Source organism: Pipistrellus kuhlii, unplaced genomic scaffold (genome assembly GCF_014108245.1).
Source record: "Pipistrellus kuhlii isolate mPipKuh1 unplaced genomic scaffold, mPipKuh1.p scaffold_m20_p_23, whole genome shotgun sequence".
Classification (NCBI taxonomy): domain Eukaryota; kingdom Metazoa; phylum Chordata; class Mammalia; order Chiroptera; family Vespertilionidae; genus Pipistrellus; species Pipistrellus kuhlii.
Window position 1 is genome coordinate 10,047,896 of NW_023425522.1, and position 26,900 is coordinate 10,074,795.

A 26,900-nucleotide genomic window follows, 5' to 3' on the forward strand; every position below is an offset into this window, starting at 1 on the left:
CATTCTTGGTTTTAAATCCCAATTATGTGCCGGGCATAGCAGTGACCTAACCCAAGGGTCAGCAAACTCATTAGTCAACAGAGCCAAATATCAACAGTACGAGGATTGAAATTTCTTTGGAGAGCCACATTTTTGAAACTTAAACTTCTTCTAATGCCACTTCTTCAAAATAGGCTCACCCAGGCCATGGTGTTTTGTGGAAGAGCCACACTCAAGGGGCCAAAGAGCTGCATGTGGCTCGAGAGCCGCAGTTTGCCCACCATGGACCTGACCAAATATTAAAGCATTCCCTAATTATTTAATTACAGTATCTGTGCTCCAAAGGAGAAGTACAGCAGCTATACGGGAGCTCTGACCTAGACTGGGTTTGGGGGAGAGTTTCCTGGAGGAAGTGACCTTTGAGCAGAGAACTGAAACCTCAGGGGGAGGCCCACATTCCGGGCAGTGGCAACACCATGAGGCAGAGGGGAACAGCTTATTCAGGGACTGGAAGGCCAGAGGGACGATGACAAGGAGCCACGAGCAAAGTAGCTCCAGCTGCGGCTGGTAAGGCAGATAGGACAGCCCATACAAGCCTCTGACAGCTCCTAACATCTAATTAAGTCATTATTTACCCACAGGCTTCCAGCGCTGCCCAGATGCCAATGACCTTGCTTACCTCTCCACAGTAGCACACCCTGCACACCTTGGTTTTTGTCACATCCCTGACTCCCATGAGCCTGCTGCTCTTTGACCTCTGAGCTCTTGGCCCATGGCTCAAACTTCAGGTGAACCAGAATCCTCTGGAATGCGAAGGGAAAACAGTCCTAGGCTCTCCCTTCCCAGATTCCAATTCAGTAGTCCCAGGAAGAATCCATGAAATGGGAGTTTGAATTAGCACACATTTTGAGAAACAATGCCTTTTTTCTTTTAGCTTTGCATGTTTTTAAGAAGATTAAAAAATTTTTTCAAACAGTAAACAGTGAAAAGAAGGCACACTCCTGCCTCTGACTCCAGCCTTCCATTTCTCATTCCCAGAGGTAACCACTATCCTAATTCTTTGATTTCTCTTCCAAAGTTGTTACTCAAACTCACTCATGACAAAAAAAAAAAAAAAGACTATATATTTCTCTTTTATTTTTTTAAAATATTTTATTGATATTTTACAGAGAGAAATATCAATGAGAGAGAAACATCTACCAGCTGCCTCCTGCACACCCCCTACTGGGGATGTGCCCACAACCAATATACATGCCCTTGACCGGAATCGAACCTGGGACCCTTCAGTCCCCAGGCCGACGCTCTATCCACTGAGCCAAGCCAGTTAGGGCTCCCCCTTATTTTAAATACAGATAGTGGCATACTATGAACACTCTTCTACACCTTGCTTTTTTCCTTTAGAAATGCAGCTAGGAGAGCATTCCCTTAATATATAGAGATTTACTTCATTCTTTTAAAGAGCTGCATAGCTTCCCAGTGCCTAGATGTCATTTATTTTTACCAGTTTTCTATCAATAGACCTGAAGGAGGTCCACTTTTGCTAATTCAAACAATATTACAGTAATTGTCCTTGAAGATATGTCCTTTGCCCATGTACAGTATATCTGTAGAGCAAATTCATAAAGCGGAGTTAGTGAGTTAGACAGTGAGCACCTTTTTTATCACTGCCGATCAAACATGTGACATCTCCCTAGTTTCAATTTGCATTTTTTTGTTTAGGAGTGAGGATGAACCGGATTTACTGGTTACTGGGTTCCTGTCAACCCATGGTCTTTGGCACTAATTCAGTGCCAACAGGAACCCCCCGTCTGGAGTGCGGTGAAAAAGGAAATCTTATTCAGCGCAAAACAGCTCAATTGTGATACAGCTGGGCAGTGAAAACTGCCTGACTGTGAAGTGGGCCTGGGGCCTCGCTGATCTCTTTGTGCTGGTCTTCATGGGAACAGTCTTCAGTGGAAAGGAAAGTGTATTCCCAGTGCAGCCCGAGGGGACCTAACTTACATAGATAGAAGTCCTGGCCATGGCCCCCATTGGTCTATCATGCAAATGAGGACTCCAAATTCTCACAATTTGATTGGTCCAAAAAAGTCTTTATTGGTCAGAATGGAGCTGCTCTAATTGGTTGGTGAAGCTGATTGGGGGTGTATTAGCTGTATAGCTCCAGTTGGATGGGAAAAGCCTCAGTTCTATTGGTTGAAACAGGATTCCAGGAACTCCTTTGTAAGGGCTGGCTCAGATGGCAGAAACACAGTGCAGGATTGTTTTTGTTTGAATTTGAGCCCAATTAGCCACCAGGAGCCCATCTTAGTAGATATTTTCTTTCTCGTGAGCCACAATGCTATCTTTTATAATAAGAGCTCTTTTTAAAAAAAAAATATTTTTATTGATTTCAAAGAGGAAGGGAGAGAGAGAAACATTGAGAATCATTGATCAGCTGCCTCCTGCACACCCACACAGAACTGAGCCTGCAACCCAACCCAGGCATGCGCCCTGACTGGAATTGAACCATGACCTTCTGGTACATAGACTGATGTTGAAACAATGAGCCACACTGGCCAGGCCCTAAAGTTCTTCATGTAGTAAAGAAATTAGGTCTTTGTCATAAATTTTGCAAATATTTTTCACACTTTATCTTTTTTTTAAAGTATATTTTATTGATTTTTTACAGAGAGGAAGGGAGAGGGAGAGTTAGAAACATCAATGAGAGAGAAACAACAATCAGCTGCCTTCTACACACCTCCTTCTGGGGATGTGCCCACAACCAAGGTATATGCCCTTGACCAGAACCGAACCTGGGACCTTTCAGTCCGAAGACCGATACTCTATCCACTGAGCCAAACCAGTTAGGACTACTATCTTTTTAATGCTTCTAGTTTTGTTTTGTTTTTCTTTTTACTGAAATCAAATTCATATAACATAAAGTTAATCATTTTAAAATGAATTATTCAGTGGCATTTAGTATATTCACAATGTCATGTGACCATCACTTCTAGTTTCAAAGTATTTTACTTCTGGTATTTTTAATGACTCATAAGTTTTTCATTTTAATGTAGCATATTATAATCATTTTTTATGGCTTCCTTTTTTTTTTTTTTTTTTTTTTGTCACAAGCTCTTCGCCCTGTTTCCTCACAATTTGACACTTCCTTTTCTTTCCACACTAACTTCAAGATCATCATATCCTCCACTATCTCATCAGCACCTTCAACTCTTGCTCCTTTCACAATACACGCTCTCAAACCCCACCCTTGGCTCTGCTGACCATCACCCTGCCCTTCTCCACTCCAGCACTGGGCTGCTGAGCACTGCCAGAGAAAACTCGCACAGCCAAATTTATTCATTCATTAAGCAAAAAAAAAATTTTTTTAACATGTCCTAGGTGCACCAACACTGTGCTGGGTACAAATTTGGGGCCAGGACAAACTTCTGGTCTCCGGCCCCAGCTGGGCCCTCAATATCTGACAACCCTTTGTCTCACTCCATGTCCTTGGTCACCTCCCTCTCCTGCTCCCATCTTACTAATTTTCCAAACCCTCCACATGTTCATAGTGACTTCCCCTTCTATTTTTCACAAACATTAAACTATGAGGGATGAACGATTTCAACTTCCTACTTCCTCCCAACAAACACTGACATCTAAACCAATTCTCCTAGACAACCAAGGTTAAGATGCCTTCTCCAGTTCAGAGCTAATCCCTCCACCTGTGCTCAGACTGCCCTCTCTTCAACCCCTGCCTCTCCCTACTAGTTCTCCCTCCAAGGTAAATAAATCCATGCAAGTCTCTTCTGCTAAAGAAAGGAAGGGAGAAAGGGAGAGGGTGGGAGGAGGAAAGGTGGGTGAAAGAAAGGAAACCAAAGAAAAAACACTCCTCCACGCTTAATTCTCTTTCACAGTAAAATGTATCTCTATTTCCTTTCTTTTCATTTTTATTGTTTTTATTTTCAAAGTTATATATGCACATAGTTTGAGGCTCCAGATAGGACTACAAAGTCTATTTCAATAAAGAGTAGACCCTTCCCCACACCAATTTCCTTCTCAGAATCGCCTCTGAGATTTTTCTTTTAGTATTTCCCTCCGTATCTCTAAACAACATGTTCATCAAATTTTGTTTTTAAGCACCATCTACTGGCTTCCCTCCATGTAAAGTGAAAGCTGAGCTCCTTCTTCCCTCTGCCCCACCATGGATCACTTTCCATCCTGCCCCTGCATGCTATACTCCCAAGAGAATTATATCAGTTAGAGTTAGATCAATATTCATTATTAGCTTATGTAATGTTATTCATAGCTGTCATGTGATATCTATGTAATGCCTTTCTCCTCTTCCATAACTTTATTTTCCCTGAATCTCATTTAAAAATTTGATTATTCTCTGAATTTATCACTAATTCTGCCTTATATTCATCCAAAAGTTTATGTATTCTCTTAATTCAGTCAAATCAAAACAGATGTTCACCTCTTATCTCCTTGAAAAATTTCTCTAGGAGCCTTCCAATCTGGGTCTAACTCTAATAACCTCCTGAAAAAGGGTACGTGGGAGAAAAATTTGAAACCTTATATCAAAATGTCTTTATTCTGTCTTCATTATTGATAATTTAACTGTTGTGAGAACCTAGATATCACATAAAATCTATTCTTACCCGGTGCTAGAATAGCTGGCCAACTAGGTAAAGACTGGATTTCCCTAATCATTGATAGAGACCATATGCCTACGTTTTTTTCAATGGAATGTGAATAGAAATTGTATGAGCCACTTCCTGGCCAGACCTGAGATTGGTATAACCCTACATTTTTATTTCCCCGTCCCTGCCAGCTTCTTCCCAGGATGGCAGCCACCTAGTTTTGACATTATGGACACCAATGCCCTAAATTTTACTACACATACCCATCATCTGGGGATGTTCAAGCACAGATGCTGAGGCCTGTGGTGGGGCCTGAAATATTGTATTTCTTTTTTCTTTTTCTTTTTTTCTTAAATATATTTTATTGATTTATTACAGAGAGGAAGGGAGAGGGATAGAGAGCTAGAAACATCGATGAGAGAGAAACATCGACCAGCTGCCTCCAGCACACCCCCTACCAGGGATATGCCTGCAACCAAGGTACATGCCCTTGACTGGAATCGAACCCGGGACCCCTCAGTCTGCAGGCCGACACTCTATCCATTGAGCCAAACTGGTTTCGGCGAGATATTGTATTTCTAACAAGCTTCTAGGTAATGCTAATGCTGCTGGCCTACAGACCACACTTTTCAGTATAAGCACTGGTTCACCACCTTTCTAATGCAGTGACCTTTTAATGCAGTTACTCATGTGGAAACTCCCAACCATAAAATTATTTTTGTTGCTACTTCATAACTGTTATTTTGCTATTGTTAATGAATCATAATGTAAATATCTGTGTTTTCCGATGGTCTTAGGTTCATTTTAGATATCTTAGCAACACACAGGTTGAGAACTGCTGCTGTAGAGCCTAAGACCATCAGAAAACACAGACATTTACATTACGATTCATTTAACAGTAGCAAAACTAAAGTTATGAAGTAGTAACGAAAATAATTTTATGGTTGGGGGTCACCACAACATGAGGAACTGTATTAAAAGGTTGCGGCATTAGAAAGGTTGAAAACCACCGCCCTGAAGGATGACAATATATTGCAGGCCTTGGTCTCTGTATGATTTGTGGAGCACACTGAACTACCCGCTTTTTTTTTTTTTTTTTTAATAAGAAAAAAATAAGTTCTATTTTGTTGAGTCATTGCATTTTTAGCCTTCACCCTAGCAGAGCTGGAGTATAGAATTCCAGATTGGAAATCACTTTCCCCCCAAATGCTGAAGGCATGACCCACTGTCTTCTAGTCTGGAGTGTTACTATTAAGAGGCTCAGTGCCATTCTAACCGCTGACCCTTCATATGTGGTCTGTTTTGCATCTGATATTTCATGATGTGCCTTGATGCTGGGCAGTGGATGGGCCCTTTTCATCTGGAAGCACAAGATCTTCCTTTATTTTTTTAAAATGTGTTTTTATTGATTTTTAGAGAAAGGGGGAGGAAAAGAGCGATAGAAACATTGACAAAAGAGAAACATCACTGATTGGCTGCCTACTGCACGCACACTACCAGGGATCTAGCCAGCAACCTGGGCATGTGCCCAGACCAGGAATCAAACCAACAACCTCTTGGTTCATGGGTCGACACTCAACCATTGAGCAACACAGGCTGGGCAGCCCTTCCTTTCTTACTCTTATTTTTCTCTGATCTCTAAATCCCCTGGTCTGATTCTCTAATCCACTTCCTCCTTTTTCCCCCCCTGTATGCCTTCTTTTGTTTTACTTTCTGGAAGTTTCTCAATTTCTCTTTAAACCCTTTTATTAGAATTTTCCATCCCTTCCCTCAGGGGTTTTACTTTTCAAGTGTGTTTTCTTAGATGCCATCCTTTATTATAATATCTCTTATGTAAAAGTATCAATAGTTTTCTTTTTCCTTAAGTTTTACTTTACATTTCTCTGGACAAAGTTGGGACCTGCCAACCGTGGGTTTCATCATGGGGTGATCTGGCTAACTGCTTTGTTAGGGGACCCCCGGTGTTAGTACTATAAGGTGTTTTCTCTCACTGGTTAGATTATCCAGAGAAGAGCCTTCCAGTCTCTGATCTGGATGGCAGAGTTCAAGAAACCACCTCTCAGTAAGTAAACTTTCACTTCTCTATTTTCAATGCAACTGTTCCCAAATATCCTTCATGCTGAAGACCCTCTGTTTTCCATCTCCAACAAAAAAGTCTCCAGTAATATTATGGGTTGGAGGTGAGTAGTTGCCCAGATATATGGAGTAAAGGAGGAGATGGGAGAGATCTAAATACTTCAAAGAATCCTCCTAATGTTAGTACCACCTACACCCCAGTTGTATATGATGCTAGTAATTCAAGGATATATCAAGTTGCTTTTAAACTTTCTTCACTGCTGGTTTAGTTACCACTTCACTGCTAAATCAGTTGCCACTGCCCAACCGGTGTGGCTCAGTGGTTAAGGATGGATCCCTGAACCAATTTTGATTCCTGATCAGGACACAAGTTTGGCTTTTGGGCTCCATCCCCAGTAGAGGGCGTGCAAGAGGCAGCCAATCAGTGATTCTCATCATTGATGTTTCTATCTCTCCTCCCTTTCTCTGAAATCAATAAAAAACAAACATGTTTTTAAAAAGTTTTTAATAACATCAGTTGCCACTTATCCTTCTTTTTTTCAGTTTCTATCTAAAACTTTGCTATTACCTCCTCTTTCTTTTTGACCCCTTTATGAAATCCCATATTGTTATTTTACTATTTTTTTAAACTTTCTTTTTCTTTTTCTTTTTAAATATATTTTATTGATTTTTTACAGAGAGGAAGAGAGAGGGATAGAGAGTTAGAAACATCGATGAGAGAGAATCATTGATCAGCTGCCTCTTGCACACACCCTACTGGGGATGTGCCTGCAACCAAGGTACATGCCCCTGACCAGAATCGAACCTGGGACCTTTCAGTCAGCAGCCCGACGCTCTATCCACTGAGCCAAACCGGTTTCGGCTATTTTACTATTATTCTTCTTAATCCTCACTCGAGGATATTTTTTTCCATTGACTTCTAGACAGAGTGGAAGGGAGAGAGAAGAGGGAAAGCCCCCTGTTGTTAATTTTGATATTTTTCCATTGCTTTTTAGAGAGAGTGGAAGGGCGGGGGAGAAACAGATAGAGAGAAACATCCTTGTGAAAGAGACACGTCGATTGGTTGCCGACCAGGGCCAGGGATCTAGCCTGCAACGGAGGTACGTGCCCTTGATCTGAACCTAACCCAGGACCTTTCCTACTGCGGGCCACAACACTCTATCCACTGAGCCAAACCAGCTAGGGCCAGATCCCCTCAAGTTCCAACTGGAAGTCTCCATTCACTCGCTAACCCTATGCAAACTGGTTTCATTCTCAGTCTTCCATAATCTGTCAACAGTGAACCATCCAAACGGGTAAATCTGCCACAACTCACCAATTAGAACCCTTCAAAGGTCCCAGATGCCTTCAGAACAAAGTCCAAGTCACTTAGCTCACAAACCTTTTCCAGATCTGTCCGCTCACTCCAGTCTCACCAGCCACACCTCACCACCACCACATTCCATTCGCTCGAACCGAATCCCTCGCCGTCCCTTCCGATGTGCTGGACCCCTTCAAGGACCATGCGCTTGCCTGTGCCAGTTCCTTTTTCCTCTCCAACCAGGTAGAGATACCTGGTTAACGCTTTAGATTCCGTCCAAGCGGCACCTCCTCCCAGAGTCCTCTCTCTGTGCTCCTGGTGACACACCTGAGGGCATAAATCTCTAACAAAACGCCTGTGCCGCTATCGCGGGAGAGCCCATCTCACCCATCTTTGTACACCAGAGACCGCCACACAATGGGAAAACCAGAAAGGGAAGGGTGAAAAGGCTGAAACAGGCCGGCTTCTGAGAATAGACTGAGAGTCGGTGCTCCAGCTGGGCTCCCGTGCAGGAGGAAGCGCTCGGGCGAAGAATGCAACACTCACCACATCCAGCTCTCCCCGGGCCCCCACAGACGGCGGCGCCGGGTGGGCACACAGAGAGGGTCCCACGGCTGCGTAATCGGGAAGAACGCCCCAGAACTCCCACCATCATCACCTAGCGCCAGCAGACGCCCAATTAATTCTTACAGAAGAAACTAACTATAGACCACAGGAAAATGTCGTGAAGGTTGGACGGGTCAGAACCGCCCCCCGGTTACAGAACGTTCAGGTCCTCCGGTCTCTGGCGCTGGTAGCCCTGAGGCGGCGGCGCAGAGCTCCCTGGGAGTTGTAGTTCGCCAGGTGAGCCGCGAAAGGCGAGGCTTCGCTGAGCACCCTGGGAATTGTAGTGTCGGCTAGAGATCCGCTCTCCGCGCCGGCGCAAACCGACACTCCCTTCCTTCCGGGTCAAACGTCGGCGCTTCGCAAAAGGGGGAAAATCCTGTGGGTTCCCCGTGTGTTTGGCAATGGCTACCTACAGCCTGGCGAACGAGCGACTCCGCGCCTTGGAAGACATCGAACGGGAAATCGGCGCCATCCTTCAGAATGCAGGTTCGGGAAACGAGGACCGGAAGGCAGAGAGCGAGCCCGAGCCCCGAGCACGCGCGCCAACCTGAGATTGGGAGCGGGGCAAGGGAGGAAGCGGGTTCTAGCGCCGCGAGGGAGGGCGGGGCTGGGGGGTGGCCCTTGGGCGGGCTGGACTTCGGGACTCCGAGTAGCCCTGCCCTCTCTCTGTCCCTGCAGGTACCGTAATCCTGGAACTTTCCAAGGAGAAAACCAACGAACGGCTGCTAGACCGACAAGCGGCGGCTTTCACGACGTCGGTGCAACACGTAGAAGCGGAGCTGTCGGCTCAGATCCGCTACCTAACCCAGGTGTGCGGGTGGTGGGAGGTGCAGTGTGCCCATCCCGGCTCTCTGCCTTAGCCTTAGCCTTAGCCTTAGCCTTCTGAAGGCCCAGGCGGAGCCTTGACCTCGGGAGTCAGGCAGGACCAGGCCGCGCAAGCCGGCGCCAAGCCGGATGAATGACCCTGGCAGGACTCCTCCGTTCCATGACTGGTTTCTTCCTATAAAAGGAAAGGCGGCCCTGCCTTTTCACGGGTTTCATCACGTGAACCACTAGATAAGGAAGGGGAGGGCTGGTAAACAACCCCAGAGCCATAGGACTTTGTTCCTAGAAACTGACCTCAGACCGAAACCGGTTTGGCTCAGTGGATAGAGCCTTGGCCTGCTGACTGAAAGGTCCCGGGTTCGATTTCGATCAAGGGCATGTACCTTGGTTGCAGGCACATCCCCAGAAGGGGGTGTGCAAGAGGCAGCTGGTCGATGCTTCTCTCTCATCGATGTTTCTAGCTCTCTATCCCTCTCTCTTCCTCTCTGTAAAAAATCAATTAGATAGATAGATAGCTCTCTATCTCTCTCTCTCTCTTCCTCTCTGTAAAAATCAATTATATATATATCTATAGATAGATAGGTAGATGTTGGCAGGTAAAACACATTAAAAAAAAAAAAAGAAAGAAAGAAACTGACCTCAGGAGCCTGAAAAGCTACTCCTGAGAAAAGAGATGGGGATTCTGAAGTCATTACAATAGCAACCACTACTTAACAAACTTTTACAACGTACCAGACAGTCTGCATGATCTTATTTAATCGCACAACTCTAGGGATTAGTTGTTGTCACCCCATTTCCCAGATGAGGTGATCAGAAGTTCAGTGGTTTGCCCTAAGTCATCCAGCTACCATGTGGTGTGGATTCAGACTGGGAAGAAATGAGACAAGAGACCTGATGGCTTGTTGGGAGATGGATAAGGGAGGGGGTGCTTCGTTGACCAGTTGAAATGTCCTCTAGGTGGCCACAGGGCAGCCCCATGAGGGCTCCAGCTACTCTTCAAGGAAGGACTGCCAGATGGCACTGAAGCGAGTGGACTATGCTCGCCTCAAGCTCAGTGAAGTGGCCCGAACCTGCGAGCAGATGCTGGAAAGCTAAGCCAAGTAGGCAGAGACATCGGGGAGGGAGATCACCACCTCCACCCGGGACAGAACTTGGAGACCTGTAGGATGAGGAGCACAGGCTGCCGTGCTCGCCTGCCCACCACTCTGTGCTGGCTCCTCCAGCAGGTGCCCCAGCTCTGACTTCACCAAAGTGCTGACAGGCTCAGACAGGAGGCGAGAGTCAGTCACCCAGCCCACTTCCTCCGATACTTCGTGTCCTTGTCTGCTTCCGCAGACTTGAGCCAATGAAGATACATTCTTCATTGGAAGAGATAAAACAGGAACTAAGGGTTTTAATAATAAAAGACAACAATAAAGACTATCGCTGGGGCATATATGAGTGTCACAAGGAATTGAGGAAGTAAATCCGGCCGGATGGCAGCTGGTGGCTGCTGAGGGAGGGTGGGAAAACCCAGGCCTTAAGTGTGGGGTCAGGGGAGGAAGCAAGTGAGGGCTGAAGTTGGTGTGGTATAGAGAGACTTTGGGGAATGGGGCACCATCAGCAGAGAAGCTGAAGCCAGGAATCCTGGTAAAGGGGCAAGGGCATGAGGCCAATGTATACAGAAAGAAGAGTCAATAATTAGAAAAATAACTTTTAGTAAAAATAATACACATTCAGAATTTTACACAATGTAAAGACAAAAAGAAAAGCAAAAGAAAATTCCAACAGGGCAGTGGCTGGTTAAACAGTAACAGATATGTGCAGAGTGCCTACTATGTGCCAGAGAGAATGTTCCCGTTTATCAGATGTTTCTGATAGTGAATGAATCACATTTTCTACCCTCACAAGCTCCCATTCTTAGCCCAAGTGTTGGAATATGGGGCCACAGGAATATATTGAAGCTGCAAATCTGGAAAAGACATTGGGAGATGAGCTCTGAGATCAAGGGAAGTTGGAAGTGATAGCTAGAAGTAGAGAATCAGACTCCAAAACATTTAATCAGACAATCTCAATAAAGGTACTCAATAAAGACTTGTGAATTAAATGAATGGCTCCCACTTTCTACCCCTTCATCTCCCACTGGTCTGCTCCAGCTGCCATCTTGATGTTTCTTCAAGCACTGGTCCCAAGGCCCATGGTGGCTTCCCTCCCTCCCCATTCCGTATTCTGGTTGACTCTTCTCACGAGACCTATGGTCCATGGTGCAGATAGCCTTCATGTTTGTTTGCCTGGGGTGGATTTCCAGCTATCTGGAAGCTACTGGGATCAGGGAACTGGTCCCCCATGGAAAGCTTCCACTTCACCTGGAGAGTACTGCGGTGACTGATTACTTCTCCTCTTACACCGCCCATAGAGAAGGACTGCAGTGAGGAAGAAGCTGGCCAAAAGCACTGGCACTGTGACATATATCCCAGGTGTAGGATCCACATTTCCTTCCAGCTGCTTCTGGTTCGCCCCAGCTGCAGGCCCAGTCTCTAGATTGTGGCCCACAGAGGAAGCAGTGGTTTCGGGGGAGTGGATGAGCTTTGTATCCAAGGACAGTGTTGGTACAGGAAAGGTAGGCTGCTGGGTGGACTGCAGGGTGAGAGGCAGGTACGTCTGAGCAGGGATGTCTGTGACGGCAGGTGCCCCTTCAGTGGACTCGGGAATTGGGGTGCTGTGGGGAGGTGAATGCTCCTGCTGGACCACTCTCTCAGAGTAAGCATGTCCACATTCTGGAAAGGCAAGAAGTGAGGAATCATGGTTATGAGGAGACTGGGTGAAGAAGCAGAGGCAAGGGTAGTGGGTTAAGGAGAATATCGGGAACAGCTGAAGACCAGGAGAGAAAGGTGGGGGAGAAGGAAGTAAACCAACTGCAACATGAAACCACTGGGACAGAGGTGTGTTCTGACCTGGGTTGGGCCCAGTCAGTGTTGCTTAGTGGTTGGATGTCGACACATGCACCAGGAGGTTGCTGGTTCGATTCCCAGTCAGAGCACATGCCCACGTTATGGGCTCAATCCCTGGAGGCAGCCCATTGATATTTCTGTATCTCCCTTCCTCTCTCTAAAAATCAATAAAAAATATTTTCTAAAGGAAAGAGAGAGACTTGGGTTGCAATCTGCTAGGAAGTAGCTGTGTGACCTTGCCCTTGTCTCTTAACCTTTCAGGGACTCATTTGTTTCAATTGTAGAGGGGATAATTTAGTACCAAGGGCCATAGTAGCTGGGAGTGTTACATGAAATAACGTAGGCCAACAGAGCTCAGAGGGCAGGAAGTTCACCATGTATGTTACCAAGACTTTAGGCGGGATGTGAGAAACACTTTGTATTTTAATGGTTGTGTATTTCTTTTAGGAGAAAATACAACCAGTAAATTTATGATTTCACAGATGGTATTGCCTAGGGCAAGTTGCTACTTAAGTTTTCAAAAGTAGCTTGTGGCCCGGCCAGTGTTGCTCAGTTGGTTGAGCTTCATCCCATGAACCAGGAGGTTGTTGATTCTATTCCTGATCAGGGCACATGCCCAGCTTGTGGGCTCAGTCCCCACTAGTGGGTGTTCAGGAGGCAGCCAATGGAGGGTGTTTCTATCTCCCTCAGTCTAAAATCAATAAACCATTTTTTAAATGCTTTGTGTACACTTTAGATTTATTCATCTCAAAAAGAAAGAAGACTCATTTCATTGTGTGCAAATTCCACCTCAAAAGAAAAAAGGAACAATAAAACACTGAATTGTATATGCATGCCGAAATGTTTGGAAGTGAAGTATAGTCCTGCCTACAACTTACCTGGAAATACATTAAAAAAAAAAAAAAAAAAAAAAGGTGGGCCCTGACTGGTTTGGCTCAGTGGGTAGAGTGTCGGCCTGCGGACTGGAGGGTCCTGGGTTCAATTCTGATCAAGGGCATGTACCTTGGTTTCGGGCACATCCCCAGTCGGGGGTGTGCAGGAGGCAGCTGATGATGTTTCTCTCTCATTGATGTTTCTAGCTCTCTATCCCTCTCCCTTTCTTTCTGTAAAAAAATCAATAAAATATATACATATTTTTAAATAAGGTGGATTCATGATAGAGAATGAATAGACAGATGAATGTGTAATAAAGCAAATATAATTAAAATGCTGTAAAGTCAATATTGCAAAATATAAAATGTATTTGCTTTATCATGTACATATATAAAATACGTAAAATATAAACATAAAGGAATCTAAGATGGCTGCCCAGGTAAACACCTAGCCGCAGCCCCACACAACAATTTCAATAAAATACAACTAAAATATAAAATGGGAGAGAATCCAAGATGGCTGCTCAGATAGGCAACTAGCCGCAGCCGCACACAACAATTTCAACAAAATACAACTAAAATATAAAATGGACATTACCCAGAACTACAGGAAAGTCGACTGACTGGAAATTCTACAACAAGAAGCAAGGAGAAAACCAGAAGGAAGCGCGGAGGAGCTGTAAAAACCCAAGGCACAGAGACGCGGCGCGCGCGGAGAGAACAGAGCCGGAGAGGAGGGAGGCCGAGTGCCTGGCTGGCGGTCCCAAGCGGGAAGGAGAGAAAAGCTCCGACTGTGCTGGGCCCAGCTCCAACTGCTCTGAACCCCAATTCTAGGCCAGACCCCAGGGACCCAGGCTCATCTATAGGGAGCCGGGCTGTAAGGCGGGACTCCGGGGAAGCGGTGAAAGGAGGTCCCGGAGGCGCGCACACTGCACGCAGAGAAGGGCGGGCCAGCTGTGCAGCAGGATTGCCCTGACGGGAAGGAGACAGGGGCTCCAGACTGCTCTGAACGCCACCTCCAATCCCACTACCAACTGAACTGAACCCCAATACCGGACTCATTGGGGGAGAGCATAGATAGTTTGGCAGCAGGCGAAAATCGAGGGCACCTTTCTCTCAGAGGCTCTCGCAACAAGTACTGAAGGACCCTGAGTCTCAGGAGTCGCATAGGGCGGGACTGACGGAAGCCAAGGCTGTAGGCTCCACCCTGAAACCCCGCCCCATCAGGAAAGCTGCCTGCGAAAATGCCTAAACCAAATAGATCACAAACGAAAGAAATGGAGGACAAAAAGCGACTGGATATAGAGTTCAAAACCACACTTATAAGGTTGTTCAAGAATCTCCTAGAAAAGGCCGATAAAATAAACAAGACCAGCCGGGACTGGTTTAGCTCAATGGATAGAGCATCGGCTTGGGGACTGAAGGGACCCGGGTTCGATTCCGGTCAGGGGCATGTGCCTTGGTTGCGGGCATATCCCCAGTAGGGGGTGTGCAAGAGGCAACTGATCGATGACTCTCTCTCATCGATGTTTCTAACTCTCTATCTCTCTCCCTTCCTCTCTGTACAAAATCAATAAAATATATTTAAAAAAATAATAATAAAATAAATAAATAAATAAACAAGACCTATGAGGATATGAAAAGGGATCAACTAGAAATAATAAGGGATCAACAAGAAATAAAGAATACATTGTCTGATGAACCAACATCAGAATTATGGGGGTCCCAGAAGATGAGAGAGAGCAAGATATCGAAAACATACTGAAAGAAATAGTGACAGAAAACTTCCCCCAATTGGTGAAAGAATTAGACTTACAAGTCCAGGAAGCGCACAGAACTCCAAACAAAAGGAATCCAAAGAGGACCACACCAAGACACATCATAATTAAAATTCCAAGAGCAAAAGACAGAGAATATTAAAAGCAGCAAGAGCAAAGCAGGTAGTTACCTATAAAGGAGCACCTATACGATTGTCAGCTGATTTCTCAACAGAAACCATGCAGGCCAGACGGGAATGGCAAGAAATATTCAAGGTGATGAATAGTAAGAACCTACAGCCAAAGATAATCTATCCAGCAAAGCTATCACTCAGAATCGAAGGTCAGATAAAGAGCTTCACTAATCAAAAAAAAGCTAAACGAGTTCATCAACACCAAACCAGAATTATATGAATTGCTGAAGGGGGTTCTTTCAGAAGAGAAAGTAAATAAAGATAAAAATTATGAACAACAAATACGTAACTATCAACAAGTGAATCTAAAAACCAAGGAAATTAAAAAAAAATCTGATGAATAATATTAACTGTTGAATATATTGTAATAGAATCAGAGGTATGGAAGGGGAGTGAACTGACAATTCTTGGGGAAAAGGGGAGAGGGGGATGTGGGAAGAGACTGAACATAAACCGTGCACCTATGGATGAGGACAATAGGGAGTGGGGAAAGGGCAGAGGGTGGGGTGGGAACCTGGTGGAGGAGAGCAATGGTGGGGGGGGGGGGAAGGAACATTTGTAATAATATGAACAATAAAAATTTATTTAAAAAAAATATATATATAAACATAAAAACTAAGTATTGTAGAATCTAGGTCGTGGGTATATGGCTGTTTACAATTCAACTTTTCTATACTGTGTGTCTTTAAGTTCACATAAAAGAATGGAAAACAATAATAGTGTCCCGATTTCAAGGAAAATATTAAGTAAAGAATAGCACAAGGGTGAACTAGCAGAAAACCATGGAAGTGGTAGAGAATGATGTTTGGTGAACAGGGACTTAAATGAAAGTACTTTGGCAGCATCAGAAGAGGAAGGTGAGGACTCACGGGGGAAAGTCTGAGGCGAAGAAAATCAAAAGGTGGAGGCGGTGAGGCAGAGCCTGGAGAGGAGGGGGAAGCACTCACCTTTCCGATCAAAGCAGCTGGTCAGTTCAAGCACCCAGGGCTCTTTGCTGCCCCCGCAGACCCTCCAGGAATCTATTTGAAACCTTGGGAGGGACAACCTGGTTTTAGTTTCACGAGGGCCCCCCCTCCCCCTTTCCCACCCGTTTCCTCATTCCAAAGACATGAGATTACCTCCCCAGCTAAGGGAGCTGGGAGTTCCCGAAGGTGGAACAGGAAAGTGAAGGGAGACGTGGGGAATTTTAAGGGAAACCACCCAGAGAAGGGTTAGGTGCTCCCAGAAGGAGTCCAAGTTTGACCAGAGAGGGTCCTGGGGGCAGCGGGCAGGGAGGGAGTGCCAGGCGCTGCCTTAGGGGTGGGTGAGGTTACCTGACATAGCCGCCACAGGAAGCATGACCTTTCAGTTTTTGTCGGATACTTTCCATGAGTTTAACCGGTGGAGGAGAGTCCATGACTTTATGACAAAAACAGCTTCCCATTCTGCTGCCCTCATTGCCGGCGCCTGAGTGGGACAGAGGTCGAGCTCAGGTTCCCGGGCCAGGTGCCACCAGCGCGTCACATCCTCCAACCCACTGCCCCCCTGCAGCCTCTCCCCTGGGCCGGGCCTGACCGCCATGCTCACCCCACACAGCACACCCCTGAGGACTGTTCCTGCCCTAGCCGGTTTATTCCGCCTGGGCACTGGTGAGTCTGCCGGTTCCATTCCGGTCAAGGGCACACACCCCGGCTGCACCTCCATCCCCAGTAGCGGGGTGTGTGCAGGAGGCAGCCAACCCATTCAATCTCATCCCTTTGGGGGGGAGGGGGAGTAAAAAAAAATTATATATATATAAGCTCTAACCGGTTTGGCTCAGTGGATAGAGCATCAGCCTGCGAACTGAAAAGTCCTGGGTTGGATTCCGGACAAGGGCATGTACCTTAGTTGCGGGCACATCCCCAGTGGGGGGTGTGCAGGAGGCAGCTGATCGATATTTCTAACTATCCCTCTCCCTCCTCTCTGTAAAAAAATCAAATATATATATATATATATATATATATATATATATATATATATATATATATATATATATATATATATATAAAATATCACCTGTATCCAAGTGTCCCGCAGCCTGACTCCAACTCCAGGCAGCTGGCCCTCCCCCTGCCCTGGCTGCCCTGGGGACCTCCGGACGCGCCTGGCTCCGCAACTTATCCAACTCCATGCCGAGGCCCTAGTGTCTCCCCCACACACACAGCACACATGCGCATTCACACACAGCCACCCCCTTCCCCGGATTCGGGGGTCTAGGTCCCAGCCCGGCCCGACGCACCTGGCTCGATCAGAAGCGCTAGCAGCAGGAGGAGGAGGTGGAGCGCGGGGGACCCGGGCCCCCAGCTCCATCTCATCTCGGGGCAGCCGGGCCCAGCCTGGCTCCCCGGCAGGCTTCGGGGAGAGACGCTCGCTCGCTGGGCAGGTTTCGCGGAGGCTTTCGCTACCTTCGCCGGCTGCACCTGAGGTTCCGGGGGAGACGGGGGCCGTGGGCGCGGGAGCCCGGCCTCGACGGCGGCGGCGGACGACGGCGCGCGGCGGCGGCGCGCACCCTCCCTCCCGCGCTGGCACTCAGCTCGCGGCGGCGGCGTCTCGAACCGACACGACAGCGTGGTCGGTACGTCCACCCCGTGCGGCGGCTCCCGCGGGTGGGAAATTCCCGGAGACGGAGCGCTCCTTCGCCCGCGCCCACGCACCAGGCGGGAGCCTTCGTGGACGGGCGGGCCGGGAATGCCTGGAAAGAAGGAGACCGGACGCTTGGGCTTGCGGGGCGCGGCGGGCAGGTGGCTGCGTGTCGACGGGGATGCCAGCCGCCCCTGCCGCTCCGCTCCCCGCCGGGCCCTGGGGGCCTGGGACACGAGCGAGAGATCCGCCAGCCACCTCCTCCTCCAAGATGCTTTCACTTCCCGGGCTGGCTCCGCGGGATGTGTCACATGCCCGGGGTGATGGGACGGGAAAGTCCGCGGGCCTTCCGGAACCCACCCACGGCGCCAGGACGCGAGGAGGGGGCCACGGGCTCCGCCGCCCTGACGTCACCCCGCCCCCCACCCCGAGGTATTTACCTTCGAAAAGGGGTGGCGGCTGCAGGTACCGGAGGATCGGAACGGCCAGGAGAGGCTGTGTCTACGGAGGGGCGCACCGCAAACCGATCCAAACTGAAGGGATGCTGCCTCCTCCCACACCCCACAGGCGGATCCGAAACTCTCCCCTCCTTGCCAGACCCTTCCCCACGGGATAAGCCCTCACTCGCCTCTGCCCTAACTCAAACCCTGCCTTTGAAGGTTGGAGCCTCAAATTTTCAGCCCCAAGTACCATCTCACTCCCCCGTTACATCTTTAACCCTAAGGGTCTACTTTCTAGTCTTAGCTCCCGTTCTCATCCCGAGGATTCCCATCTTCAGCCTCGAAGCCTTATTCTCAGATCCTAACACTCACCTAGAGATCTCACCCTACCTGACCCTTACAACACACCCTCCCATTGTGTGACCCAGCACCGTCCTCTCCCCTCACCGTATAACCAACCCCTTCTCCGGCTCAGTCTGAGCCCAGGCCCTGGGCCCCCGACTGAAGACATGGAGTTTGTGTCTGGATATCGAGATGAGTTCCTTGACTTCACTGCCCTCCTCTTTGGCTGGTTCCGAAAGTTCGTGGCAGAGCGAGGGGCTGTGGAGACCAGCCTCGTGGGCCACTGGCGACAGTTGGAGGCGCAGATCCGAAGGCTGCCCCAGGACCCTGCCCTTTGGGTGCTCCACGTCTTGCCCAACCGTAGTGTGGGCATCAGCTTGGGGCAAGGGGCAGAGCCAGGCCCTGGACCAGGCCTGGGGGCGGGCTGGCTGCTGGGAGATCAGCCCCCACTCCACCTCCGAGACCTGAGCCCCTATGTCAGCTTTGTCAGTTTGGAGGAAGGCGAGGAAGGGGAGGAGGAAGAAGAGGAGGAGGAAGAGGAAGAAAATGGAGAGGAAGAGGGTGCAGGCACCGAGAAGGTAGAGCCAGAGGAGGATGGGGAGCCAGTCCATACAAGCAGGGAGTCCCCCCAGGAAGCAAATCTTCCAGGGCAGCCAGAGGAGGCTGAGCAGAAGGAAGGAGGTGGCGAGAATGGCTATCACGAGGAGCGGGCAGAAGACGAAGCTGGGTCCAAGAGGAGGAAGGGGCGAAGAAGTGGTAAGAAGCCAGGGCTGGCCCTGCCCTTCCCCCTGCCCACACACACTCCCTCTTAGAGCCCAGCTAGAAGTCACAAAAGGATGGCCTTCAGGCCAGGTGTTTTTATAATTCCACATTGTGGGTTTTGTTTTTTTTATTTGAGCCAACATTTAAATATTGTTAAAAAAAAAAAAAAAAAAAAAAAAAAACTCCTGCCAAAACCGGTTCGGCTCAGTGGATAGAGCGTCGGTCTACAGACTGAAAGGTCCCTGGTTCGATTCCAGTCAGGGACATGTACCTTGGTTGCGAGTACATGCCCAGTAAGGGGTGTGCAGGAGGCAGCTGATCAATGTTTCTAGCTTTCTATCCCTCTTTCTCTCTGTAAAAACTCAATAAAATAAAAATATGTACACAGATAATAATTTAATTTAAAAAAAAAACCAACTCAATAAAATATGTTAAAAAAACACAAAAAACTCCGGAAGTATGGAATTATATCTTCTTTTTTAAAATATATTTTATTGATTTTTTACAGAGAGGAAGGGAGATAGAGCTAGAAACGTAGATGAAAGAGAAACATCAACCGGCTGCCTCTTGCACACCCCCTACCGGGGATGCGCCCGCAACCAATGTACATGCCCTTGACGGGAATCGAACCTGGGACCTTTCAGTCCACAGACCGATGCTCTATCCACTGAGCCGAACCGGTTTCAGCTGGAGTTATACCTTCTTAAGAAAAAGTAAAGAACAGCAGCAAATGCTGGTACCTTGTATCTGCTGCCCCTTTAAGATAAGGCATATCCTCTCTACCTACTTTCCTTTAACTTTACTCACTTAGTTTACTTGCCTACCCCACCCCACCCCCCGCCCCCGTAGGCATTTGAGTTGAATATTCCTGATCCTGACCATCTTTGCTACTCCCCCCCCCCTCCGACTTTTGACTTTCCTTCTCCAGAGGCTGCCCCCCTGCACCTTGCCTGCCTCTTACTGGTGACGGATGAACATGGCACCATCTTGGGCATTGACCTGCTAATGGGTGGAGCCCAGAGGAGTGCGGGCAAGGGCTCCTGGACAGAGAACCTGGCTCCCCGGGCCTATGCTCTCCTCTGCCACAGCATGGCCTGCCCCATGGGCTCCGGAGACCCCCGGAAGCCCCGGCAGCTTACCGTGGGAGACGCCCAGCTGCACCGGTACGGAAATCCGCCGTCTGAGGGTGGGGAGGCCTGAGGGGCCCGGACTGCGGGCCGTGCAGCCTGACGCCCTGTCACCCCCATTCAGGGACCTGGAGATGCTGGTCCCCAGGCTGGGCGTGAAGTTAGCCAAGACCCCGATGCGGACGTGGGGTCCCCAGCCAGGCTTCACCTTCGCTTCCCTGCGGGCTCGAACCTGCCATGTCTGTCACAAGCACAGCTTTGAAGTGAAGCTGACGCCCTGGTGAGCAGCCTGCAAAGATGGAGTGAAAGGAAGGAAGACCCCAACAGTCAGGCAAAACAGAGAGGCTAGTGGGGGGACCCTACAGACAGTGAGGAACAAGGAAATTAGATGAAGAAAAGGAGTTGTTGCCCTAGGGGTGTCGAACTCAATCAGAGAAGGGGCCAAAATCTAAAATCCAGCCTAAATCGCGGGCCGAATGGTTTACTGAACAGTCATAAACTGTCATTGTGATGGAAACGCAGCGGAGTGCAGTGATGACAGCGCGGTGCGGGCCACATTGCAAGGCCTGGCGGGACGGATTTGGCCCGCGGGCCTTGTGTTTGACACATGTGCCCTAGACAGTGTGGCTCAGTGGATAGAGTTGTCGGCCGATAGATAGACTGAAGGGTCCCGGGTTTGGTTCCCGGTCAAGGGCATGTACCTCGATTGCAGATTCAATCCCTGGCCCTGGTGGTGTGTCTCGCTCACATCAGTGTTTCTCTCTCTCCCCCCTCCATTTCACTCTCTCTAAAAATCAATGGAAAGATATCCTCAGATGAGGATTTTTTAAAAAAATATATTTTATTGGTTTTGTACAGAGAGGAAGGGAGAGAAATAGAAAGCTAGAAACATCGATGAGAGAAAGTCATCAACCAGCTGCCTCTTGCACACCCCCTACTGGGGATATGCCCGCAACCAAGGTACATGCCCTTGACCGGAATTGAACCTGGGTCCCTTCAGTCCCGAAGCCGACGCTCTATCCATTGAGCCAAACCGGTCTCGACCTCAGATGAGGATTTAAAAAAAAAAAAAAAAAAGCTGTTACTGACAGAGAGAATACAGACAAACAGATTGAGTTTGGGCAGCTGCAGGGCAGACGGATGGCAGGCAAAGGACTTACAGAGACTAACACTGGGTGCCCACCCCTCCCTGTGACCCCAGCCCCCAGTGCAGTGCTGTCTTGTACTGTGGCGAGGCCTGCCTCCGGGCCGACTGGCGGCGATGCCCAGATGATGTGAGCCACAGGTTTTGGTGCCCAAGGCTTGCAGCCTTCATGGAGCGCACAGGGGAACTGGCGACTCTGCCGTTCACTTACACTGCAGGTACCACAGGGGGGCCCGGAGGGGGGGGGCAGGGGGAACTGGGGCCTGGATGTCTGGGAACAGGGTCCTGGAGGCTAAGTCTGGATCCCTGGAATGGGGGCTGGATGCTGGGTGTTTGGAGCAGAGGACTAGACCTTGGGGCTGGAGACAGAGTTTTTGAAGCTAAGTACTCAGCGCCCGGGGCCCTGAGATAGTTTCGGGCAGCGGTCGGCTAACTCATTAGTCACCAGAGCCAAATATCAACAGTACGACAATTGAAATTTCTTTTTGAGAGCCCAATTTTTTTTAACTTAACCTATAGAGGTAGGTACGTTATTGTTAACTTAATTAGGGTCCTCCAAAGCTGGCCTTTGCTAAAAACTCCATGGGCCAGAGAGCTGCATGTGGCTCTTGAGCCGCCGTTTGCCGACCACTGGTTTAGGGGACTTAGAGCCGGCGATTCAAACACTTGCTTCCCAGCCCCACCACTACCTGGTGACCTTAAGCAAACCATGCTACGTCTTGGTGCCTTAGTTTCCTCCTCTGTAAAACAGGGACACTAACAAATGCTCCCAGGAATTGTTATAAGAATTCTGCCCGCGGGATGCCTGCCTCACTCAGACATGTCCGTTCTCTCCCTGACGAGCACCAGACTCAGACCCAGAGTCCTTGGGAGAGGCTGAGGGGAGCTAAAGTCGGGGGGTTGGGGGGGGGGAGCAGGGGATGTCCTAGCCACCTGGCCCTCAACCTTCTCCAGAGGTGACCAGCGAAACCTTCAACAAGGAGGCCTTCCTGGCCTCGCGAGGCCTCACTCGTGGCTACTGGACCCAGATCAGCATGCTGATCCCAGGCCGAGGCACCCCCAGGCACCCCCGGGGCAGCACACCGTCCCCCAGTCTTCTTCTCCATGGTGCGTGGGGCCTCTCCGCAGGCGTGGGCAAAGGGTGGGAGGGAATAAAGCTGCCCGGGTCCCAGACAACCCCTTCATATACACACCAAACCCTGCCCCTACTCCCAGGGCCATGTCAGCCCCTTCCTCAGCCCTCTTAAGTCGCCGCTGCCCTTTCCATTCAAAAACAATCCCTAGGCAACCCTCTCCCCCATTTCTCCAGTCCTCTCTCAGATGATGCAGCTTCTATGGAAGAAAGAGGGAGGCATGCCAGGGGGGAGGGGGTCCTCCCTGACCCCGGGCTCCTCCTCCTCCTTTCCTCCTCTCAGGAGACCCCTACCAGCTTCTTCAGGGGGACGGGCCTGTCCTGATGCCTCCTGTGCCCGCAGATCCGCCCAGGGGCCTCTTTGGTGAGCCGAAGGGACCCTGTAGGAACAAGGGATAGCAGCAGTCTGGGAGGCTGAGATAAGGGAGATGATTAGGTTGGAGGCACTGGGGTCCAGACCTGGGGCCAGGTCCCCCCAGTAACCCACTCTCCCCAGGCTCGTGGCGGGATTACTACACATGGCGGGGCCTCAGCTTGGACTCCCCCATGGCGGTGCTCCTCACCTACCCGCTGACTGTGTACTACGTCATCACCCACCTGGTGCCCCAGTCCTGTAAGGAGAGCGGGGGGGGGCGGTATTCCAGAGGGGCAGCAGGGAGCTGGTGGGGGGCAGGAGGGAAGGGGACAGCGGCCAGACCCTTAAAGGGCCAGCTTCTCACACAGTCCCCGAGCTCAACATCCAGAACAAACAGTCCCTGAAGATCCACGTGGTGGAGGCCGGGAAGGAGTTTGACCTTGTCATGGTGTTCTGGGTAAGTCCCTCCAGGCCTGAAGGTTGGGCGTTTGGGTGGCCACGTGGACGCAGGGTAGGACCCAGCTCCGCCTCTCCGTCCTCTAGGAGCTCTTGGTCTTGCTCCCCCACGTGGCCCTGGAACTACAGTTTGTGGGCGACGGCCTGCCCCCTGAGAGTGACCAGCAGCATTTCACCCTGCAGAGGGTGAGGGCCGAGGGGTCCCCTGCTCTTCGCCCCCGGTCTGGTCCTCCTCCGGTCCTCCTTATTCAGCCTCGCCCTTCTGGCCCCTCCTCCCCTCTCCTTGGTCTTCTTGCCTGACGCATCCCCAGCACCCTAACTTCCAGGGGTTTCTGCACCCCACTCCTGGCTCCGCAGGATGGCCCTGAAGTCTCTGTCCGTCCTGGTTCCGGGGTGTCAGCTCGGCTCAGCTCGGGGACTAAGGAGAAGGGGGGCCGGAGGGACCTGCAGATCAAAGTGTCTGCTCGGCCCTACCACCTGCTCCAGGGGCCCAAGCCCGACCTGGTGATCGGTAAGCGCCTGGCAGGGGGGGTGGGGGGGGTGCGTGGGAGGGAGGGAAGGGGGAGACCTGGCCTCCAGCTTCTGCCTGCTTCTCCCTCGGTCCACAGGATTTAACTCCGGCTTTGGCCTCAAAGACACTTGGCTGAGCTCGCTGCCCCGCTTACAGGTGGGCACAGGGGCAAACGGGGACTTCCCTCACCTCCTGCCCAGTCCCTGCTCCCTCCCCGACGACGACGTCTGCTTCTCCAGCATCCGCTCCGCTGCCCTGGGGGCTGCCTCTGGCCCCTCCCTGTGTCCGCCCCGCACCGCTCCTCCATCCCCGCCTTTCTGGGTCCTCAGGGTGCTACCCAGTGCGCTACCCTTGCTGCTGGGGAGGTCCTGGGGGCAGGAGCCTCCCTGCAAGTCTGAGGCCCGGCTCCCACCCACCCCAGTCCCTCCGAGTGCCCGCCTTCTTCACGGAGAGCAGCGAGTACGGCTGTGTGATGGACGAGCAGACCATGGCCGTGGCCGCCGGCGGGGGCACCAGCCCCCCGCAGCCCAACCCCTTCCGCTCCCCGTTTCGTCTCCGAGCGGCCGACAACTGCATGCCCTGGTGAGGACCCCGACTCTTCTCTCTCTCCACCCCACTTCTTTATTTTTAAAAAATGTATTTTATTGATTTTTTTTTACAGAGAGGAAGGGAGAGGGATAGAGAGTTGGAAACATTGATGAGAGAGAAACATGGATCAGCTGCCTCCTACACGCCCCCTACTGGGGATGTGCCCGCAACCAAGGTACATGCCCTTGACTGGAATCGAACAGGAGACCCTCCAGTCCGCAGGTCGAAGCTCTATCCACTGAGCCAAACCAGTTTCTGCCCACCCCCTCTTCTTTAGCTTCTTCCTCCGGCTTCGCATCCCAAAACCCAGCCCTACCACCTGCCTTTCCTGCCCAGACCCCTCACAACCCTCCGGGGGGGTCCTCACCCCCCCCACACACACACACCCCTCTTTGGATCCAACTCACAGCATCACCCCACCCCCCCCCCCCCCCCCGCTCCGCGCCCCCTCCCAACCCCCAGACCCCGCACCCCCCGGCCGGGGGCCCGCCCTGATGGACCACACGGCCCCCGCAGGTACTGCAACGCCTTCATCTTCCACCTGATCTACAAGCCCTCGCAGGGCAGCGGGGCCCGCGGGGCGCCGGGGCCCGGACCCCCAGCCCCGACCCCCGCCGCGCCCGCCGCCCCCGCCCGGAGGCGCCGCGGGGAGAAGAAGCCGGGGCGCGGGCCCCGCCGGCGGAGGTGAGGGCGGGAGGTAGCGGTCCGCGCCTCCCTCCCCCTCCACAGGCCTCCGAAAGGGACATAAAACCCGTGAGGCCCAGGGGCAGGCCGCGTGGCCGGGCGCGGAAAAGGTAAATAAAATTGCTTGTTTGAAACCCACGGAGTCAAATTGCTCATATTTGGGGCACCCATCGGGGAGGGGAGGAAAGGATTTACGGATGGCTTAATTTCCTCCAGCTTCTTTCAGTCACTCCGTGGCTGGCCCTTCTCTTACTTGAGACTCTGGCCCTCCTTGTTAATCCCAGTCTTCGTGTGTGTGTGTGTGTGTGTGTGTGTGTGTGTGTGTGTGTGTGTGTGTGAGAGAGAGAGAGAGAGAGAGAGAGAGAGAGAGAGAGAGAGAGTCATTCCCCCTGCCTCAGGGCAAAACCAAGAAGCAGAAAGCCGCTTCTCACTGGAGGGTCAGTGGGAGCTCACAACCTCCCATGGGAACACACACCCTTTGGTTTATAGTCAGTGGAAGGCCCCAGCCACTCAACTGTCCAAATGGAAACCTGGAGGCCATCCTGGACTCCACCTTCTCTCATCCCACATGACCCATCAAGAGCCAACCCCTGCTGAGTCAGACGGCTAGTGCGTCAAACCCACCAGTTTATGTCCCGCCCCACCACAAACTCAAACTCAACTCCACATTTTAGCCATTGTATTCCTTCTAAAACAGAAACGAGAACACATTGCCCCATCCACAAATCCCTTCAGTGACTTCACTCTGCTTTTGTGTGTGTGTGTAAGAAAAATTTATTTTGCCATTGCAAAAACATCTACATGAAGTATAAATTGTTTTCAATGACATTAGTAGAGAATGTGTTCTAGAAATTGAAGGTAACTGGATGTAACATCCTGGCAGCAATTGAATAGAACAGTCCCGGATGGTTAGGCTGAGGCCAACACCTAGTGAGGACGAAAGCCTTGTCTGTGGGGAATTTTGAAGGCTACCTGGAGAAATATTACACTGTGTGTAAACCAAATTGAATGGTCATAAGTGTTGTAAAGTTTCATACAGTAAAAGTTTTTTTCTACGTGCACTTCAATTTCACAGCAAGAGTGGCACAGGATGCCTAAACACAGAAGAGAGCATTCATGCAAGGTATCTCACTCCTTGATATAATAATGCACACAATTCAAAATGATTGCACAAATAATCTGAGAATCCAAGATGGCTGCACAGGTAAACACCTATCCGCAGCCGCACACAACAATTTCAATAAAATACAACTAAAATATAAAATGGACATTACCCAGAACTACAGGAAAGTCGACTGACTGGGAATTCTACATCGAGAAGCAAGGAGCAAACCAGAAGGAGGAGCGGAGGAGCTGTAAAAGCCTAAGGTACGGAGACACGCAGTGCACGTGGAGAGGACGGAGCCGGAGAGGAGGGAGGCTGAGTGCCTGGCTGGCGTTCCGTAGTGGGAAGGAGACAAAAGCTCCGACTGTGTTGGGCCCCAGTTCCGACTGCTCTGAACCCCAGTTCTAGGCCAGACCCCAGGGAGCTGGGTTGTAAGGCGGAACCCCGGGGAGCGGCAAAGGGGGTCCCGGAGGTGCGCACATTGCGTGCAGAGAAGGG

General features: G+C 50.1%; 3 protein-coding genes across 15 annotated transcripts; 2 read left to right on the forward strand and 1 right to left on the reverse strand.

Annotated features, from left to right (window-relative positions):
* The first annotated feature begins 8,846 nt into the window (after positions 1-8,846).
* On the forward strand, positions 8,847-11,491 carry MED11 (mediator complex subunit 11). Its single transcript, XM_036452454.2, has 3 exons — positions 8,847-9,066; positions 9,259-9,389; positions 10,363-11,491. Exons 1-3 carry the CDS (start codon positions 8,982-8,984, stop codon positions 10,498-10,500), a joined length of 354 nt encoding a protein of 117 aa, XP_036308347.1. The 5' UTR covers positions 8,847-8,981; the 3' UTR covers positions 10,501-11,491.
* CXCL16 (C-X-C motif chemokine ligand 16) lies at positions 11,086-17,646 on the reverse strand. The gene is made up of 5 exons (XM_045586612.1): positions 17,416-17,646; positions 16,472-16,604; positions 16,106-16,188; positions 11,751-12,161; positions 11,086-11,356 (listed from the first exon to the last, which is right to left on the reverse strand). The coding sequence occupies exons 1-5, from the start codon at positions 17,489-17,491 to the stop codon at positions 11,289-11,291; spliced, it is 771 nt and encodes a 256-aa protein (XP_045442568.1). The 5' UTR covers positions 17,492-17,646; the 3' UTR covers positions 11,086-11,288.
* A 799-nt stretch (positions 17,647-18,445) lies between these two features.
* Positions 18,446-25,426, forward strand: ZMYND15 (zinc finger MYND-type containing 15). Of its 13 annotated transcripts, none has more exons than XM_036452425.2 (13): positions 18,446-19,294; positions 20,229-20,463; positions 20,552-20,707; positions 21,629-21,789; positions 22,526-22,678; positions 22,987-23,067; positions 23,200-23,316; positions 23,415-23,515; positions 23,602-23,700; positions 23,872-24,025; positions 24,123-24,181; positions 24,447-24,607; positions 25,130-25,426. In XM_036452425.2, the coding sequence occupies exons 1-13, from the start codon at positions 18,706-18,708 to the stop codon at positions 25,299-25,301; spliced, it is 2,238 nt and encodes a 745-aa protein (XP_036308318.1). In that variant the 5' UTR covers positions 18,446-18,705; the 3' UTR covers positions 25,302-25,426. The 13 variants fall into 13 exon arrangements, with proteins under 13 accessions (XP_036308318.1, XP_036308322.1, XP_036308319.1 ...); XM_036452429.2 differs by having other exon boundaries at positions 23,427-23,515; positions 24,081-24,181; XM_036452426.2 differs by having other exon boundaries at positions 23,427-23,515.
* Positions 25,427-26,900: the final 1,474 nt, after the last annotated feature.

What these genes read in the sequence shown, in the direction of transcription:
- MED11 (XM_036452454.2), top strand. Translation starts at nt 8,982, where the DNA reads ATGGCTACCTACAGCCTGGCGAACGAGCGACTCCGCGCCTTGGAAGAC. An exon ending in CGCCATCCTTCAGAATGCAG is followed by an intron (nt 9,067 to 9,258) that starts GTTCGGGAAACG and finishes CTGTCCCTGCAG; the next exon opens with GTACCGTAATCCTGGAACTT. An exon ending in AGATCCGCTACCTAACCCAG is followed by an intron (nt 9,390 to 10,362) that starts GTGTGCGGGTGG and finishes AATGTCCTCTAG; the next exon opens with GTGGCCACAGGGCAGCCCCA.
- CXCL16 (XM_045586612.1), bottom strand. Translation starts at nt 17,491, where the DNA reads ATGAGATGGAGCTGGGGGCCCGGGTCCCCCGCGCTCCACCTCCTCCTC. An exon ending in TCCTGTGGCGGCTATGTCAG is followed by an intron (nt 16,189 to 16,471) that starts GTAACCTCACCC and finishes GTCCCTCCCAAG; the next exon opens with GTTTCAAATAGATTCCTGGA. An exon ending in CAGCTGCTTTGATCGGAAAG is followed by an intron (nt 12,162 to 16,105) that starts GTGAGTGCTTCC and finishes TTGCCTTTCCAG; the next exon opens with AATGTGGACATGCTTACTCT.
- ZMYND15 (XM_045586602.1), top strand. Translation starts at nt 18,706, where the DNA reads ATGGAGTTTGTGTCTGGATATCGAGATGAGTTCCTTGACTTCACTGCC. An exon ending in GAGGAAGGGGCGAAGAAGTG is followed by an intron (nt 19,295 to 20,228) that starts GTAAGAAGCCAG and finishes TTCCTTCTCCAG; the next exon opens with AGGCTGCCCCCCTGCACCTT. An exon ending in GGAGACGCCCAGCTGCACCG is followed by an intron (nt 20,464 to 20,551) that starts GTACGGAAATCC and finishes ACCCCCATTCAG; the next exon opens with GGACCTGGAGATGCTGGTCC.